Here is a 16,723-nt window from a genome sequence, read left to right as displayed (position 1 = left end):
TTGTTGTGAAAAAAAAGAAAGATTTAAAACCGTCATCTCATTACTATGTCATGTCCACCAAGTCCAAAATTACAATGGGATTTTCACAATTAATATTTTCAAATTTCAGCTTCTAAAAAAGAAATGTTAGCGAAATATTATTAATCGAAAAGTACTTTCCATGAAACAATTTGTACGACCAAATATTTTTGGACAAAACACAACTCAACAGCACACCCAAACAAAAGCTGATGAAGGAGTGAAAAGGTACAAGGCTTTGATTACAAGATGCCGTCCTCTTGTCGCTCTACCCGTCTACCCTCTATTCAACTCTAACTGAATCTCATGTTGTATATTAGCCCCTCTAGCTTTACAAATTATATTACATAATTCTTTTAATTTTAAAAACCATTAATTAGCCTCTTAAACGTTGTTAACTGTACTTAACTTGATATTAATTTATTCAATGAAATTTTTTTTTCTATTTAATATATTCATATTGAATAATTATTAAGAGAAAATAAAAGAGAAAAAGAACATGAAATGGATGAAAAGGATTTAGTTACGTGTAGATTTCAAAATATAAGGACTAATTAATTATTTTTTAATATGAGGGATTTGTTTATTAACCACTAAAGTATACTTTCCCACTTGTTAGAAAAGCAAAGAAACATTAAAAAGGTGCGGAGTTCGGTCTGGGTAGCTAAAACAGAGGAAAACAGAGCATAGAAATCTCCGTCCGGTTTCAAAGGCGATGGACTCTGTGTCGCATGCCGCCGTGATAAGCAGCTCCAAGCTCAGTTATGGTGGTCGCGTCTCTTTCAACAAGTACAAAAACCCACTACTACGCTCAAGTGTTGTGTCTTTACGAAACTGGAGGGCCCCATCAAGAAATCTTGGCGTTTTGGCAGCACGGATTGGGAACAAAGAGATTGATTTCAGCGATCCTGATTGGAAAACAAATTACCAAAGAGATTTTGAGAGACGGTTTAACATTCCTCATATCACTGATATCTTTCCTGATGCAGACCCAATTCCCTCTACGTTTTGTCTAAAGATGAGGACTCCAATCATGGAAGATTTCGCTGGTGGATATCCATCTGATGAGGAATGGCATGGATACATAAATAACAATGACAGGGTGCTTCTTAAGGTAAATGAAAAAAAAAGTTTGTTCAACTCATGAAGTGATTCCTAAGTCTAACGATGTTTTCTTTTGTTGTGTTTTTCTCAGGTCATACATTACTCATCACCTACATCTGCTGGAGCTGAGTGCATTGATCCCAATTGTAGTTGGGTCGAACAATGGTAAACTCCTTTATGAGTCTTTGCAAATGGTAAAGCTTGCATTTTTTTTCCAAGAACTTGAAAAATTACAGAAACGAAGGAGGGTTTTTCTTTTCTTTTCCATACAAAATTCTGTTTTTTATGCGATAAATTATTTTGATGCTTATTTCCATCCCATCCAAGTATAGCTGACACGAACTTCACTGAATGCATGGAGCATCCACATTGTATAAGATTTTAGTATCAGAGTTATGAATTATAAGGAAAAATTACATCTGAGCAAGAAAGAACATTGGAGTGCCCTCTACACATGCCTGAGAAGTTAGAATGCATGTTTGTATGGTGATGATGTGTGGTTTTAGAACGTGTAATTGAGTTTTCATTGTAAGTTTTTGCAATTTGAGTGACATTTTTCCGTTCACTGCTTCAGCTACCACAAGTGATTCTGTATTCAGCCTCCTAGTTGTTTTATGAGGGCGTCATGCTTTGCGTTCCCTTGTTCACATAACCTATTTTCATCAAATGTCTGATTTCTGTTATCTGCACTTCTTTTAAACAGTAGATAAGAAATTAATGAAACTTGATATGCATTAGTACTTCTTCTCTAATTTCATTCATCTTGTCATGTAATATAATTGTGGTAGTTGTAGATCATTATCATGTCTGCCTGGCATAGGAAATATTATCCATCACTGTGAAGTTATAATATTTTGTGGGTGATATGATGTTGAAATCTTCATAGGGTCCATAGAGCTGGGCCTCGGGAAAAAATATACTTCCAACCAGAAGAAGTAAAGGCAGCAATTGTTACTTGTGGTGGCTTATGCCCTGGTCTCAATGATGTCATCCGACAGGTTAGTATCATGTAAATGTCCTTTATGAGTCTTTCCGACACATAGAATGTTACCATCTGCTACTCTGGGAACTCTCTAGACTAAAATAACATTTTCTCTGGAAATTTATATGCTATGCTTAATGGTTGGGGTTAGTTCTATTATACATTCTTATATTATATACCTGTTAGCAGATTGTCATCACACTTGAAATCTATGGTGTCAAAAGGATAGTTGGGATCCCCTTTGGTTATCGTGGATTTTCTGATGAAGGCCTGAGTGAAATGCCGGTAAATTATCATTTCTTTTCTGTTAAAGTATCAAATATAGCAATGTAACAGCTTTTCTCATCATTCATGTCTAAGTTTAGAGATTCCAATTACTCTGTATGAATTTTGCTTCTATCATCAGCTATCCAGGAAAGTGGTGCAGAATGTTCACCTTTCTGGTGGAAGCTTGTTAGGAGTTTCACGTGGCGGACCCAGTGTTAGTGACATTGTGGACAGCATGGAGGTACTCAATCAGCCTTCAAGTTCTGTATTCTTGCATAAAGTGCTAATATTAAAAAGACCCATGATGTTTGGTATGTAGTGTTCTCATATACTTTTCCATGACAACACCAGGAAAGAGGGATCAACATGCTCTTTGTGTTAGGTGGGAATGGTACCCATGCTGGAGCCAATGCAATACATAATGAGGTTTGTTAAGCCTGTAGCCTTGCACTTTTTTCTGCTTTATGTTTTCAAGTAACTTTCCTAAGTATTCTCTAATAAGTTTTTCCGAGAACAAATTACCCATGGAATCTGCAACACAGAATATAATATTTATCACACACACACACAGAGGTAATTCCCAAACTCTGAAGTTGAAGTTGTAGCACGTGTTTTTCTTTATAGTGTTTGTGTGTGTGTGTGTGTGTGTGTGTGTGTGTGTGTGTGTGTGTGTGTGTGTGTGTGTGTGTGTGTGTGTGTGTGTATTCATTAACTTATATAGGGCATGACAGTAAAGGAATTTTGTAGGACTCTATTCGCAGTCTACCTCCCCATATCTAAAACTGTGCTTGGTTGCTCCATATCTTTCTCTTGCTCATTTCCTAGTATTTATCTCTTTAGTAAATTTTGGTTTTAGTGCCGTAGACGAAGGATGAGGGTGGCTGTAGTTGGCGTGCCAAAAACCATAGACAATGATATTTTGATGATGGACAAAACTTTTGGTTTTGACACTGCTGTTGAAGAAGCGCAGAGAGCAATAAATTCTGCCTACATTGAGGTAAAAAACAGTTATATTATTACTTCAAATATATGGCAATGTGAACATTTGCCTTTGTTTCTATGTCTTTCCTGGTACTTATTTACACATGCTTAACTGGTATTTTCCCTCAATTTGATGACAGGCACATAGTGCTTATCATGGTATTGGCATAGTGAAATTGATGGGTCGTAACAGTGGATTTATAGCAATGCATGCATCGCTAGCTAGTGGACAAATCGACATATGTTTGATTCCAGAGGTATTTATACTTGACTCAATTTACGTATTGTTTTGACTTTTGAACCCCTGTTAATTTAATATTTTCACTTTGAAAGGTACCTTTTCATTTACACGGACCTCTTGGTGTTTTGAGGCATCTCAAATTCCTAATTGAGACAAAGGGTTCGGCTGTCGTATGTGTAGCAGAAGGAGCTGGACAGGTGTGTTATACCACTATGTTTTCATATCAAAAGCATCATGGTCCATCTTTGAATGTCCAGCGTGATAGGAGTCCTGATTTAGACAGCATGCTAATCCATATGGGATGATCAATGCTTGTGCATGGGCGCTTGAAAACTATTAAGCCCATGGTGATTGATTGCAAGCTTTGTGCCACATGTTGATGAAACGTGTTGCACATTGTTCTTGGTTTTTAAGAAGATTTTTTGATTGTGGTATCAATGCAATCAAGAAAATGGATAATTAAAAACTTTATGGTTATATTATTAGTTTTATAATTTTGTTATTATTTAGGAACATTTGGGGTTTGGAAATATCTACTAGTTTGTATAAATAGGGATCTTTTTTCCTTTTTAAGACCATTTGGGATTTTTGATGTACATAAGCACACTATTCTATTGATTTTGAAAGCCTTTTTGATGAAACTGAAGTTGAGTCTCCAAAGTTCTTTGTTAAAAAAAGAGAAGAAAAGGTCTTTGTTCTTGTGGAATTCAAAGTGGAGTTTATTGTGGATTTAGGAAGGGACCCTTGTAGAATCAAGGGGTTAGCCAAGTGGCTTAATAGTTTCTAATTTTTCTATACTTTTTCCTCAATCCCTTCACCTGTTCTGCATAGGTATAATCATACAAGCACTGAAATTGCAGAGAAGCCATTCTTGACATGCCTAACTAAACCATATCAACAATGGTGCCAACAGCCTGGAATCAATCATTATTAGACCACCACTTTGCCAGAGAGGCAGCATTTTTACTCTTTTTTCTTCTTCAGTTCCATGTCTCTTTTTAAAGTTCTTCACCACCACTTTGCCATAGTATTTATTTTTCTTGCCTGTATTCTTTGAAATTGTGGCTTTTGACTGCTCTAATTCTTTTATGACTTCTGTTTCTTTTATATTTTCTAAATTGGTTTCTTCTTGCTCATTCACTGCAACCCTTCACTTCATACTAGAATTTAATGATTTGGATACTGCTTTCGCTCCTAGACCTGAGTGGTTTAATTTTGATTTGTTTACTGTGATCTCTAACTTCTCTGCAAAATAAGTCTTTTAAACTAAAAAAGTTATCTTCAACACTTGAGACATATCTTTTCAAGTCGACATCAGGCCATGGGCAGGTGTTGAGGTTCCAGAAAGGATAAATCACATGCACTGGAAGGTCGTGTTTTCTTCTGAACCTGGAAATTACCAAAAGAGGAATTCCATCACTAGCATTTTTCTCTTTAAAATTTGTTTTATCATATCTTTTATATATTAGGGGAAAAACGCTAAGTTATGATTTTCTATGAAATAATGATTGTGATTTGTTCTTGAAAGAAAAATGTTCATGATGCAGAATTTTCTTGGGAGAACTAATGCTACTGATGCATCTGGAAACACTGTACTCGGAGACTTTGGTGTGCATATTCAACAGGAGGTCAGTGATTGTTTATATAGTGGCTTCTCATGAATGGAACTCGTGGTAGTTAAGTTACATGGATCGTATGGCAAATGCATGATTTTTCTTTTTTAAGGACAACAATTGCATGACTGATTGAACATCTAAATTTTAACCATCTTGGTGGTCTTACATGAATATGACTAAAGTCTGTTTTGGCTTATAAGTGTCACTTGCCTGGTTATGAGAATTCTTTGGCCTTCTTTGATTGAACCCTACTGTTTATTACATGGAATATGCATACAACAATAACCAAGCCTCAATCCCAAACTAGTTAAGGTCAACTTTATGGATCCTCACATCATCTAGGCAATCATATGCCAAATCCACCTCAACATCAATAGATCTTAGCTCCTTTGATTTGACTTCCGTCTATGTTAGCTTAGGTCTCCCTCTTCACCTTTCCTCCCTACTACTGCCAACTTGTCAATTCTCTGAACTAGGGCGCCTGATGTCCTTTGTTGGACAAGGTTTAATTCTGGCTATCAACCTACAGTAACCATCTCCCTTTAACAGGGCTTGGGACTGGCTATTCTAACCTGAGCTAGCACAGGCAGAGTTACTTGGAATATGCTTACTGTTTCATTATTTCATTTCATTTGAGTTCCTTTTTTTATTAATCAAAGTTGTTCATTATCAAGTCTGTTAGGGTTGTAGTTATTCCCTTATTTGACTTCATCCAAGTCATGTATATATGAAGTTATGCATTGAACATGATCAGTTTCATAGTAAGACGCATGTCGTGTGACTGAGTCCATGTCCCTTGCCTCTACACTCTTCCTTGAGTTTTCTCCCCCTTGAGTTATCGCTACTTTATGGCATTTCTTTGCTCCAGAAGCTTATTTGCAAGCTTCATAGTAAGACATATCTTGTGTGACTGAGTCCATGCCCCACGTCTCTACACTCTTCCTTGAGTTTTCTCCTCCTTGAGTTATCATTACTTTATTGCATTTCTTTGCTCCAGAAACTAATTTGCAAGCTTGGTGAGTTTTGACATGGCCTGGCTTATGTCTCTGAAATTCTCTTATGATATCCTCTGGTTTTTACTTGGGGACGGACTGTTTTCACAGTTCTTGCTTTTTATCTACTGAATTACTTGAACTGTAAATGATGTTATTACATAGTGTAGTTATCATGATTTTCAACAGCATGCATTTTCTCATAAGAACCACTAAAAGGGCGTTTGCCAAATGTGGAAATAGCAGTTATTCATCCTTCTCATGCTATTTGATGGTTTTGATTTTTTGCTGCATGTTTTGTCATCCCAGTTTCGGTCAATAAAGGAAGACATCCAATAATCATAACTGCTTTTGACTTGGTGATTGTTTTATCACATAGAAAAAATGTCTCTTCATCAGAGATTGTTTTATCTTGCCTTGGGATAGATCTATGATATCCACAAGGTGATCTTCTTAAGTTCACAGGATTCTCCATTTAATCTAAACAACTCCTCAAAAACATAGAATAGAGTGCTTACATAGGCACACCAAAGATCCCTTGAGTCTTGATGAAAATAGGAAATAGATTATACAACATAAAATATTCCTAAATAATGATAAAAGCACACGAATATTCAAAATCCAAATTACTTGGAAATAGCTCTAAGTTAATCCTTCTTTCTTTTTTTTCCACTAATCTAGAGGAATAGGAAGTGACATTTTATACCAAAAGCACAACGGCATGGCACTACCCATCCTCACACTGGCCCACACAACTGAGCAAAAATACAGCTCTTAGAAGCCTATGTGCCCTTAATCCCTCAGCACAACAAGTAGCAATTTCACCTAATTCAAACCACTAACATTACCAGAAGAGAGCAGAATAATAAAGCACAATAGTTGAAGCTACAACATCTTAGCTCTTGGCACCAGGAAATTAGGAGTTTGCTTAGCCTAGTTTTTCAAGGTTTTAGGTTTCTGTTTGGATTCAGATTGCAAATTATGTAGAACAATACCAATTGATTTAGAACAAGTGAAGGAATAAAGGGAAAAGGATAGATTAACCTGGAATCCACTAGGATAAATTCTTGAAATCTAGAAGGTGTGCTTCTTGAATCCGAGCAGACTAGTTGATGAACAAAAAGAACACAAACCCAAGAACCAAATTTTGAAGAAAATCAAAATATTAAAAAATCAAAGCACATCTCGAATGTCTTGACCTCAAGTGCTTATTGATAAGCATCAAGCGAAATAGAAATGGAAAACCAAATGTATGAAAATCAAAACATAGAAGGACCAGTTCCTGAGATAGTAAACCTACTATTTGGAAATAAAGTAGACTGCTTTTAAAACCTATTTAACTATTAAGTGGTACACTATAAGTCTCCTAAATGGTAAAAATACTGAATAACCATAGAAAATTATAGTTCCTATATAGTCAAACAGTAGTTCTCATTTTTGTTTTTCTTCCTTTCCCATCATTAATCTTCCTTTCGCCAGGAAATGTCATATTTTGATAAATCTTGACTAATCAACAAACGACTCATGTTTTCTGTTATTTTTTGGGGAGACTATTTCCTTCAGAGATCTCAATTATTATGCATTTGTAAAGGGAATCTTGATTGTTATGCATTTGCAAAAGGTTTTGGGTTGATCTGGTATGACAGTGTTACTAATTCAATGCTTTTTTTTTTTTTTTTTGCCAGACAAGAAAATATTTTAAGGAGATTGGCGTTCATGCTGACGTAAAGTATATTGACCCAACATACATGATACGTGCGTGCCGTGCAAATGCATCAGATGGAATTTTATGTACTGTTCTTGGACAAAATGCAGTGAGTCTCCCTTCTTCACTCAATTTGAGTATTTCCTTTATTTCATAATTGATAAATAAGACAGAAGATAGATATTTTGTTTTCCATAAAATAAACTAGCAAAACAATTTTCCACTTTGTGCGTTGCATGTGGAATAATCAACTTGATTAAGTTTGCATCTTGTTGAGACAGTTACTGAAATCATTGAATCATGTTTTTAGCTCTACCAAATTTGTATCTCCGATACAACTTGGCATTGTAGTTTTTCTAATAATATTCTCTCTCTGATTATAACTTTTGGAACTTTATTTTCCATAAAAACTATTGGAGCATTACTTCAAAATTGAATATCCAAGGAAAATTATCCGTGTATCCTTTCCACTATATGGCGAATGCGTGTAAATTATTTTGTCTACATGTTACCATGACTTAGTACCTGTAATATTTGCAAAATCAGCATGAAGACCCTCAATATTACCCCCACGCCACCAATGATTTTTCACTTCATTAATACATGGCTGATATAGATGTATGGTTATGGCAGGTTCATGGTGCATTTGCTGGATATAGTGGAATCACTGTCGGAATATGCAACACTCATTATGTTTACTTCCCAATCCCGGAAGTCATTTCTTATCCCAGAGCTGTGGATCCTAACAGCCGCATGTGGCATCGTTGCTTAACTTCAACCGGCCAGCCTGACTTTGTCTAAATTAGTCAGCCCTCCGGCTCTATACCGTGAAATTGAGAAATTTAAAGTTTGCAAAGTTCACCAAAGGAACAGAACGCAAGCCAGAGAAGATTCTTGGTTAGCTTGTATGTTCATTTTAAGCTACCAAAATAATACAAACTCCAAAAGAGAATCAGGTAGTGTAAAGCATTTTGGCGCCAATTTACACAATCACAAGGCGTGCTTGTAATAAATTTACAAGGATTCAGCCTAGCAATTCTTGCTCGCTTCCCAGGGCATCTGTAACTGGTTTTGTAGCGATAGATTATTTGTTGAATTCATAAACTTGGCCATAATTTACCCACCAGCATTGCAGGTGGTGGAATAAATTTATTTTCCAATAATTTCTTTTTGCAACAATGCCATATCCAAGAAGTTTGCAATTTGTTATGATGTAAAGTGGAAACAGGGGCATGCATAAACATAAGCTTGTGGTGTATTAGATAGCTTCCAATGAGTATGCTTGAAAACCTCTCCTCAAATATTATTATCATCAACCCTCCCCGCAGCGTGCTTGAATTCATGATTGGGTGAGGCCAGGTGCCATAATGGTGGTTCATCTGGTGTGAGATGAGATATGAACTGGTAGCTGTATTCATGGCGTTCAACTAGGAAAACCCACAAATATAAGAAAGAAATGTACAGAGTCATAGGTGGACGCCTAGCATAGGGGTCTGTGCTCACCAACCCAAGCCACAACATGGTGCTCATGGTTGATGCTGGAGGCACCGCTAATTTGGTGCACATTTTTGTGAGCACCAGTTCCACAGGGTTTGATGCTCCAAGTTAAAGGTTCATGTTTTTCCTCTTTATCTTTCTTGGGGTAAAGTAACTTGTCCTAGTAACCCACAAGTTCCTAAACATCTATGATCTTACAAGTCTGGTGATGGTAGGAGGATTGTTACGATTTATTTTTTAAAGTATTTTTTAATATATATATATGAATGATGTGAAAACTTTACCGAACATGCATTTCTTATTGCCACTTGAGTTTAGGAAGAGTAAAAGAATGATGAGAAAATTTTCTGACCATCAGGAAGAGTAAAACAATGATGTGACAACTTCAAGTCCATCAAGTTCAGCCGGCAGCTTTGACTTTCAGGTGTTTTAAAAAAAAAAATTTAAAAAGAATATTTGATTATTTTTATGTTTTTAAATAGTTTTAATGTATTAATATTAAAAATAAAATTTAAAAAATAAAAATAAAAATTATTTTACTATATTTCAACTTAAAAAATATTTTACAAATAATTTTTATTATTTTAAAAAAATTCTACAAAATAATTCCTATTTTTTTAGTGTATTCTATATCATGAAATGAAATATTTTTTAAAATTATTTTACGTTTAAAAATATTATTTATTTTTTTTATTTTTTTACTTTAGCATATTAAAATTAATAATATTCTTTAAACTATTGGAATTTCTTGTACGGTTTAGAAGAATCTAGAATTTCTTCTTTCCATACATGCAGTCACATTTCCGAACCACATTTATATTATGCTCTTTATAGTTTCTTTTTTATTTTAATATTTGTCAATAATTGTAATAGATTGTTCACGATAAGTCTCCTTGTAACCTATTAAATTCGAGCATTAAGTCTGGGCCAGGTTTTTTTTGGACCAGAACTAATACCAAGAATTTCATAATAATATATCATTTTGGTTATTTATTTAAATTTAAATACATAGAGCACCATGCTAACCAAAGAAATGAAGTCTTGACTGCCAAGTTAGAACTCTCGAGCGCCGTCGGGACCTATGCATCGAGATCCCTTGAAACAAGCTGATGATGTACTCGATCGTCTAAAATTAATTATTTCCGTCTTTAGATTGCTTCTGACCACTTCAATACATGCAGGCTTGCTTTCTCTGCCTGCAAACGTCAACAAAGTAGAATAAATCAAACTACTAATTAAACAATGGCGAGAGAGATCATCAGTACTGCTGTACAGCAGAAAGAAGTAGAAGAAAAACAATTACTGGTCTTCAATGAAAAACTACCTCCTTTTCCCAGTCGCATCGAATGGTAATGATGGCCAGTATTAGTGTTTGAACTGCTGTCCCTCCGAAGATCATCCCAGCCCAAATTCCCTGATCGATCATGTGTTTTCAGTTCACAGACAATGGTAGAATTAACATCACTGATGGTTTTTTCGGGTAATAGTCGAAAGAATATCACAGATGGTTAGATGCCCATGACCAGTCTTATGCATTGTGCTCAGGGACGTAAGCCAGGCCAGGTTTTAATAAAAAAAATAGAGAAGGATTGATACAGTGATCCTCGATCAACACTAAAAAAACTCGGTCAAAACTTGACTTTAAAAAAAAATTCTAAAATGCTATTATTATCAGTTTTTTATAAAATAAAAAAAATTAATCCATCTCAATCGATCATCAAATTAGATTTAAAAATGAATGATAATGGGTTGAATATGAATGGTGGGATATCCGATCCAGCCTAGTTGGATAAATATCCATTTATGGGGTAGTTTGATAAATATCCATTTATAGGGTTGGGGAATAGACTAGATAGTCTATATGCATGAGAGTGTTTGGTTTGGAAATATGGTTTATTTTTTATTTTTTTTATTCATATAAAAAAATATGTAATACCAAACACGAACATAAACTCTTTGTATTTTTTGTGTAAATTTTGAGACCAACATTCCACTGTGTTTGGTATTACAATGTTACGTGTTTAGCATTACAATATAAAATATTATAATATTTTTTTCTTGAAAATATATTGAAATATAGCATAGCAACGTGAACGTACCATAACTCCTTGGTTAAAGATCCATCCCATGAGGAATCCAAGAGGAACTCCAATAGCATAGTAGCAACCTAGGTTTATGTATGCCACGTACTTTTGCCATCCTGAACCAACAGCAACCCCTGCAGGAAATTAACAAGTTAAAGCATGGTGATAGAACATGGCTATAATTAAAAATCAGATAAAAATGTGATTAAAGCATGCATGGATGCAAGTAACCTGAGAGGACTGGCTGAACACTGTTAAGCAAGACTGTGAACGCCAAGAGGATTGAGAGCTTGTTAACTGCTTCAAGAACAGGCTCGCTTGAAGTAAATATCCAGGTTAACTTGTCGTGGAAGAACATTATCAGTAGCCAGAAGACAAGGCCAATGATAACTGATGTTGTCACTGACACAATTGTAGCAAACTTGGCACCCTTCCCATTCCCAGCTCCAAGCTCATTTGCAACCCTTACTCTGCAATTTAATTAAACGGGTAAATTACAGTTTAATCCGGTTTGCAAGTCAGTAGTTCCTTTGTTTTGAATTGCACAAGTTGGTCTGAAGGATGTATACTTTATAATTGCGAATAAAAAAAAAAAATCTCCTCAAGTAGGATTAAGGGCCGACCGCCATACCACTGTTCCTGGTGCATGCTTTAAGATTGTTGTGAAGATTATTTTTCAAAATGATTTTTATTTTAAACAATATATCTGAATAATTCAAAATATTTAAAAAAACAGTACTGGATAACCACACAAGCAAAACACTGCTTCCTAGTCTATGATTTTCACCGTTTGCTGGCGGGGAGTTTTGATTAGTGGGAGAAGATGTTTCATACGGGAGAAAAAAGCTAGGTGGAGAATATAAGGCAGCCAAAGCTTGTACAGTGATGCTTTTGGATTTAGACAATTTTTCTATGACCTATTTTGTCGTGAGCACAATTTCATTGCCAATTGACAACCTCTTACAGTGTATGAGTTTTTGTCCCTTTGTACATCAAAGACATGTCTTAAGTGAACGAAAACGGCACAATTATTTGATTTCTATTTGAATTATTGGATTCTTTTCCACAATAAAACATGACCACAAAGGAGATAGGTGGACAGAAACACGGCTCCAGTAGGAAAATTTGATATGAAAAAGAGAAAAATCATCCTGACATGGAGCCACCGCTCGAGACCTTTCTACTTCTTGGCGTGATCCTAGTCAAATCATCCACCTCATGTATTAATTGCTTTTTTTACGTAAAAAATGTATTAAAATTTCACATCAATATATTAAAATTACAAAAAAAAACTTAAAATTATATTAATTTAATATTTTTTAAAATATAAAATATTTTAAAACGCAGAAACTATAATTTAATATCAAATAATCACTTGCTCTTATGATATAATGCAGATTATGTTTTGCTATTATTATAAATTTAAAAATGTTTGATTAATTAATACATTATAATTTGCAAATATTTTATAACTTTTTTAAATTAAAAAAACTATAATTTATATATATAAATAAAAAAACAACCGACTTTTTCAGTCAACTACTCATACTAATCACTACTTGTTTAAAATAGTGATCTCATGTGATGAAAGTCAGGTATGAGACGTAAAATAATGACTTCGAAGAAAATATGAAGACGCTTCTCTTAAAATGATGGTCCCTTCAAAAACTTTTTCTATATAAATTATTATGGGGGAATATAATAAAAAAAGCTAACGCTGAAAACAAAATAATATTCATTTTCATTCGTGTTCAAGAGATTTTGCTTATCTTTTTCAATTTTTCAAGATTAAATCATGGAATTAACACGGAAAAATTTAATTACCCGGTTCCTGCAAAGAAAGCAAGAGGAATCATCATCTCCCAGCCATTTATGGTCATGCTGCCAAAAAAAAACCCTCATACCTGTTAAATATATATTAATACTTGATTAAATTGAATAATTAAAATAAAATTATACAAAAGGTAAATGATAATACCATATAGACAAAGCATCCACAGCAATTTCTGCATTTTTTAGATTCCCGGTCATTAAGATGAGGATTCTATAATACCAATTCTCCAAGCTGGTTAATAGCAAAAAACAAAAGGCCATTTGTGAGATCCAAGAAGAAAAATATATATTTAATTAACAGGCACACGTATGGCTAGAGATGAGGGAGGTGAATCACCAGAGCATGACCCCAGAAGCAGCGGAGAGTTTGGTGAATTCCCAAAGGCCAGAAAAGGCTTCGGTGGAGAAACCAGTCCATGTAAGAGGACAGCCACCACAAATGGTGTAGCCTAGATGACCAAAAACCAAAACCCACCAAGAAAAATTCAAAGTCATGGCTGTCCCAACAACTCCAAGCTGAAGCTTATACACAAGAAGCCAACTGATAAAGATATGAACCACCAGAGCTACAAAAGACACCCATGCAATTACCATGTTCTTAAGCTGGCTCTGCAAGAATCTCTGCAAGGGAAACTGAAAGGCAAAGCTGAAGTGAAGTGGAATCATCCACACAGCAGCTTTCCCTGAAAGTTCTGCTATATCATTAGGTTGGCCAAATAGCTTCAAGACTGGAGAGGCAAAGAGGTAGAGGGGCAAAAGCAAAATACAACAAATGAACAACACAATCCATGAACGTTGCATGTATACTCCCAACATATAGTACTTCTTTGCTCCAAAAGCTTGCCCACAGAGTGTCTCTAACGCACTTGCCATCCCCAACTGTGATATCATAATTAAACAAAATCACCCATCATTAATATTAGTTAAGTCAGGTAAATTAAGAACAAGAAAAAACAACAGAAGAAAGTAAACAAAGAATTTCAGAGAAATAGAGAGCGAGTCTAGCATACCAAGAGGCCAAAGTCTAAGCCAACAATTACATTATTGGCAATGGAGATACCAGCAAGCTCAAGGTCACCCAAATGACCTGCAAAAGCTTGGGTGATGACAAGCATGGAGTAAGAGGTGAGACGGCTAAAGATTGCTGGACCTACTATTTGCCATAGCTTCTTTGATTCAACCCCAACCCGGCATGCAAGATCTTGAACAACAATATCATCATCTCGTTTAGTTTTCTCCTCTAAACCTTGCAACAAAGGAACCTTTGCTTCCTGGTTATCCAGGACAGCACCGTTACCAGACATCTCCTTCTATCTTCTTGGAAATGTTTCTGCTAATTTAGGATAGCAATTGATGCAGAGAGGGGGAGACAGAGAGATCCCTTTGGCTGGCTACAAGTTTTCCAAGCTTTCAAGGAACTTAGACTATATGGCTTCCTTTTTGATCCATACACAATATTATTATTAATTCTAAACTGAATGGTTTGTATTTGTTCTATATACAGAACAGACAAAATCATACATAGTAAAATAGGAAAAAAAATATTTATTTATTTATTTCGTAAGGAAAATCAAGAACCACAGCAGAACACAGACTCAATTTTTTAAACAATTCTATTTGATTTAAATAATATTTTGATAATTAATTATTCATATTTTATATTAGGGAAAAAAAAACAAGTCTTTTTGGCTATTATAAACAAAAATGGAAAACAGAAAATACTATATAAACAAGCTCTAAGATACTGAAGCAAAGATGTTACCTCACGTCTTTCGCTGTCACAAGAGAACCAAACCCTTGTCATTTCTGCAGGTACATTTATTTATGTGGGGCTGGTTTCTCTACAATCGAGAGAACCAAAATAATCATGCAGACGTTGAGGTCATTGCACACCGCAGCACTTTCTTTTGGAATTATTTGATTCCACCATGCATATTGATCAGATCACTGCAGACCACCAGACTTTAAAAAAAATATATATTATTTTAATTTGTTAAAAATGATTTTAAAAAAAATATTATTTAATAAGTATTAAAAATAATATATTTTAAAAAATAATAACACTCCTTTTATCTCTGTACAATTCTTTAAGAATATGACTCTTCATTCACCGTGTATACACGTCATGTTGTGATTAATAACTTCATTGGAAGATTATTATATTCGGAAATTAAAAAATATTGCATCTATAGTCATACAAATACGTTTAACCATACATGTTGATCAGATCAGATGGACTGTCTCTGTAAGATTCTTGAAGAATATGACTCTTAGTCCCTCCACATTATATTATAATAAATCCATTAAAATATTATTATATTTCAAAATTAAAAAATATTACATCTATGCATTTCCACTTCTCTCTCTAATCAGAATTTAGATCTAATCCGTGTACAGAGCCTGCGCGCGTCTACAATGGCAAGTTGTTAGTTTTTAGTCCTTGTTTTTTTATTTTAAAAATATTTTAAAAAAATTAAAAAAATTTATTTTTTATTAATTTTAAATTAATATATTTTTAATATTTTTAAATTATTTTGATATATTAATATCAAAAATAATTTTAAAAAATAAAAAATATTATTAATATATATTTTAATATAAAAAATTATTTAAAAAATAATAACAACCACAAATTTAAATAAGCTATTAAGCTAGAAAAGGAACCACTTAGCTTTTTCCTTAGTTTTTTAGCACGTACGTCAACCTTCAGAATTTTTTTTAGTTTCAAAAATATTTTAAAAAAAGTTAATTTATTTTTTGTTTTAAATTTTTATAATATTTTAAAATTATTTTGATAAATTAATATAGAAATAATTTTAAAAAATAAAACAATTATTTTAATTTATTTTCCAACTAAAAATATTTTAAAAAATAATTATTACTATTCTCTCCAATTTCCTTTGAAAACGTTTGTATGGTGCCCGTTTCTCTGCATTTATACACAAATGTAATACTTTAATTATTTTTAAAAATATTCTTTACTTAAAAATATATATAAATATTATTTTTTTATTGTTTCAAAATTTATTTTTAATATCAAATATCAAAATGATTTAAAACATTTATAAAAAGAAAAGGGAAAAAAATGTCTCTCCTGATTTGATTATCTTGCTGGAATTTGAGCCACCGACTCCAAGACAGCTCCTTGCACAAGCCTTGATTCATTGTGCGGGTGAAAACGCATTCCCACGGCACAAGTTGGAAGAAGATTGTGTAAAGACCCTCAGAAATGGTCTGGGAAAGGTTTGCCCGTCTTCATATTATGGAGCGGCCCTATGTGTACTCTCTATGATCTGGTGAGCCTTTACTTTCTGTGGTGCTAGTACAGAGATTACAACATATTGGACGCCAAATCCTCCCGTTTTTGTTTGTTTATTGAAGGCTTTGCTATGTAAACCCTAAT

At 34.1% G+C, this 16,723-nt stretch overlaps 2 protein-coding genes across 2 annotated transcripts; one reads left to right on the top strand and one right to left on the bottom strand.

Moving 5' to 3' along the window:
- The first annotated feature begins 635 nt into the window (after nucleotides 1–635).
- On the top strand, nucleotides 636–9,082 carry PFK5 (phosphofructokinase 5). Its single transcript, XM_011023539.1, has 12 exons — nucleotides 636–1,132; nucleotides 1,214–1,287; nucleotides 2,009–2,120; nucleotides 2,294–2,389; nucleotides 2,511–2,612; nucleotides 2,723–2,797; nucleotides 3,228–3,368; nucleotides 3,493–3,609; nucleotides 3,686–3,790; nucleotides 5,141–5,221; nucleotides 7,887–8,015; nucleotides 8,540–9,082. Exons 1-12 carry the CDS (start codon nucleotides 734–736, stop codon nucleotides 8,705–8,707), a joined length of 1,599 nt encoding a protein of 532 aa, XP_011021841.1. The 5' UTR covers nucleotides 636–733; the 3' UTR covers nucleotides 8,708–9,082.
- A 1,271-nt stretch (nucleotides 9,083–10,353) lies between these two features.
- LOC105123798 (protein TRANSPARENT TESTA 12) lies at nucleotides 10,354–14,786 on the bottom strand. Its single transcript, XM_011023534.1, has 8 exons — nucleotides 14,331–14,786; nucleotides 13,658–14,199; nucleotides 13,466–13,552; nucleotides 13,312–13,368; nucleotides 11,719–11,957; nucleotides 11,503–11,621; nucleotides 10,728–10,817; nucleotides 10,354–10,599 (listed from the first exon to the last, which is right to left on the bottom strand). The coding sequence occupies exons 1-8, from the start codon at nucleotides 14,622–14,624 to the stop codon at nucleotides 10,552–10,554; spliced, it is 1,476 nt and encodes a 491-aa protein (XP_011021836.1). The 5' UTR covers nucleotides 14,625–14,786; the 3' UTR covers nucleotides 10,354–10,551.
- Between the last annotated feature and the right edge of the window lie 1,937 nt (nucleotides 14,787–16,723).

This window comes from Populus euphratica, unplaced genomic scaffold (assembly GCF_000495115.2).
Source record: "Populus euphratica unplaced genomic scaffold, PopEup_1.0 scaffold9.1, whole genome shotgun sequence".
NCBI lineage: Eukaryota > Viridiplantae > Streptophyta > Magnoliopsida > Malpighiales > Salicaceae > Populus > Populus euphratica.
Note: the sequence above shows the minus strand (reverse complement) of the source record. Positions and strands in the feature narration are given on the sequence as shown.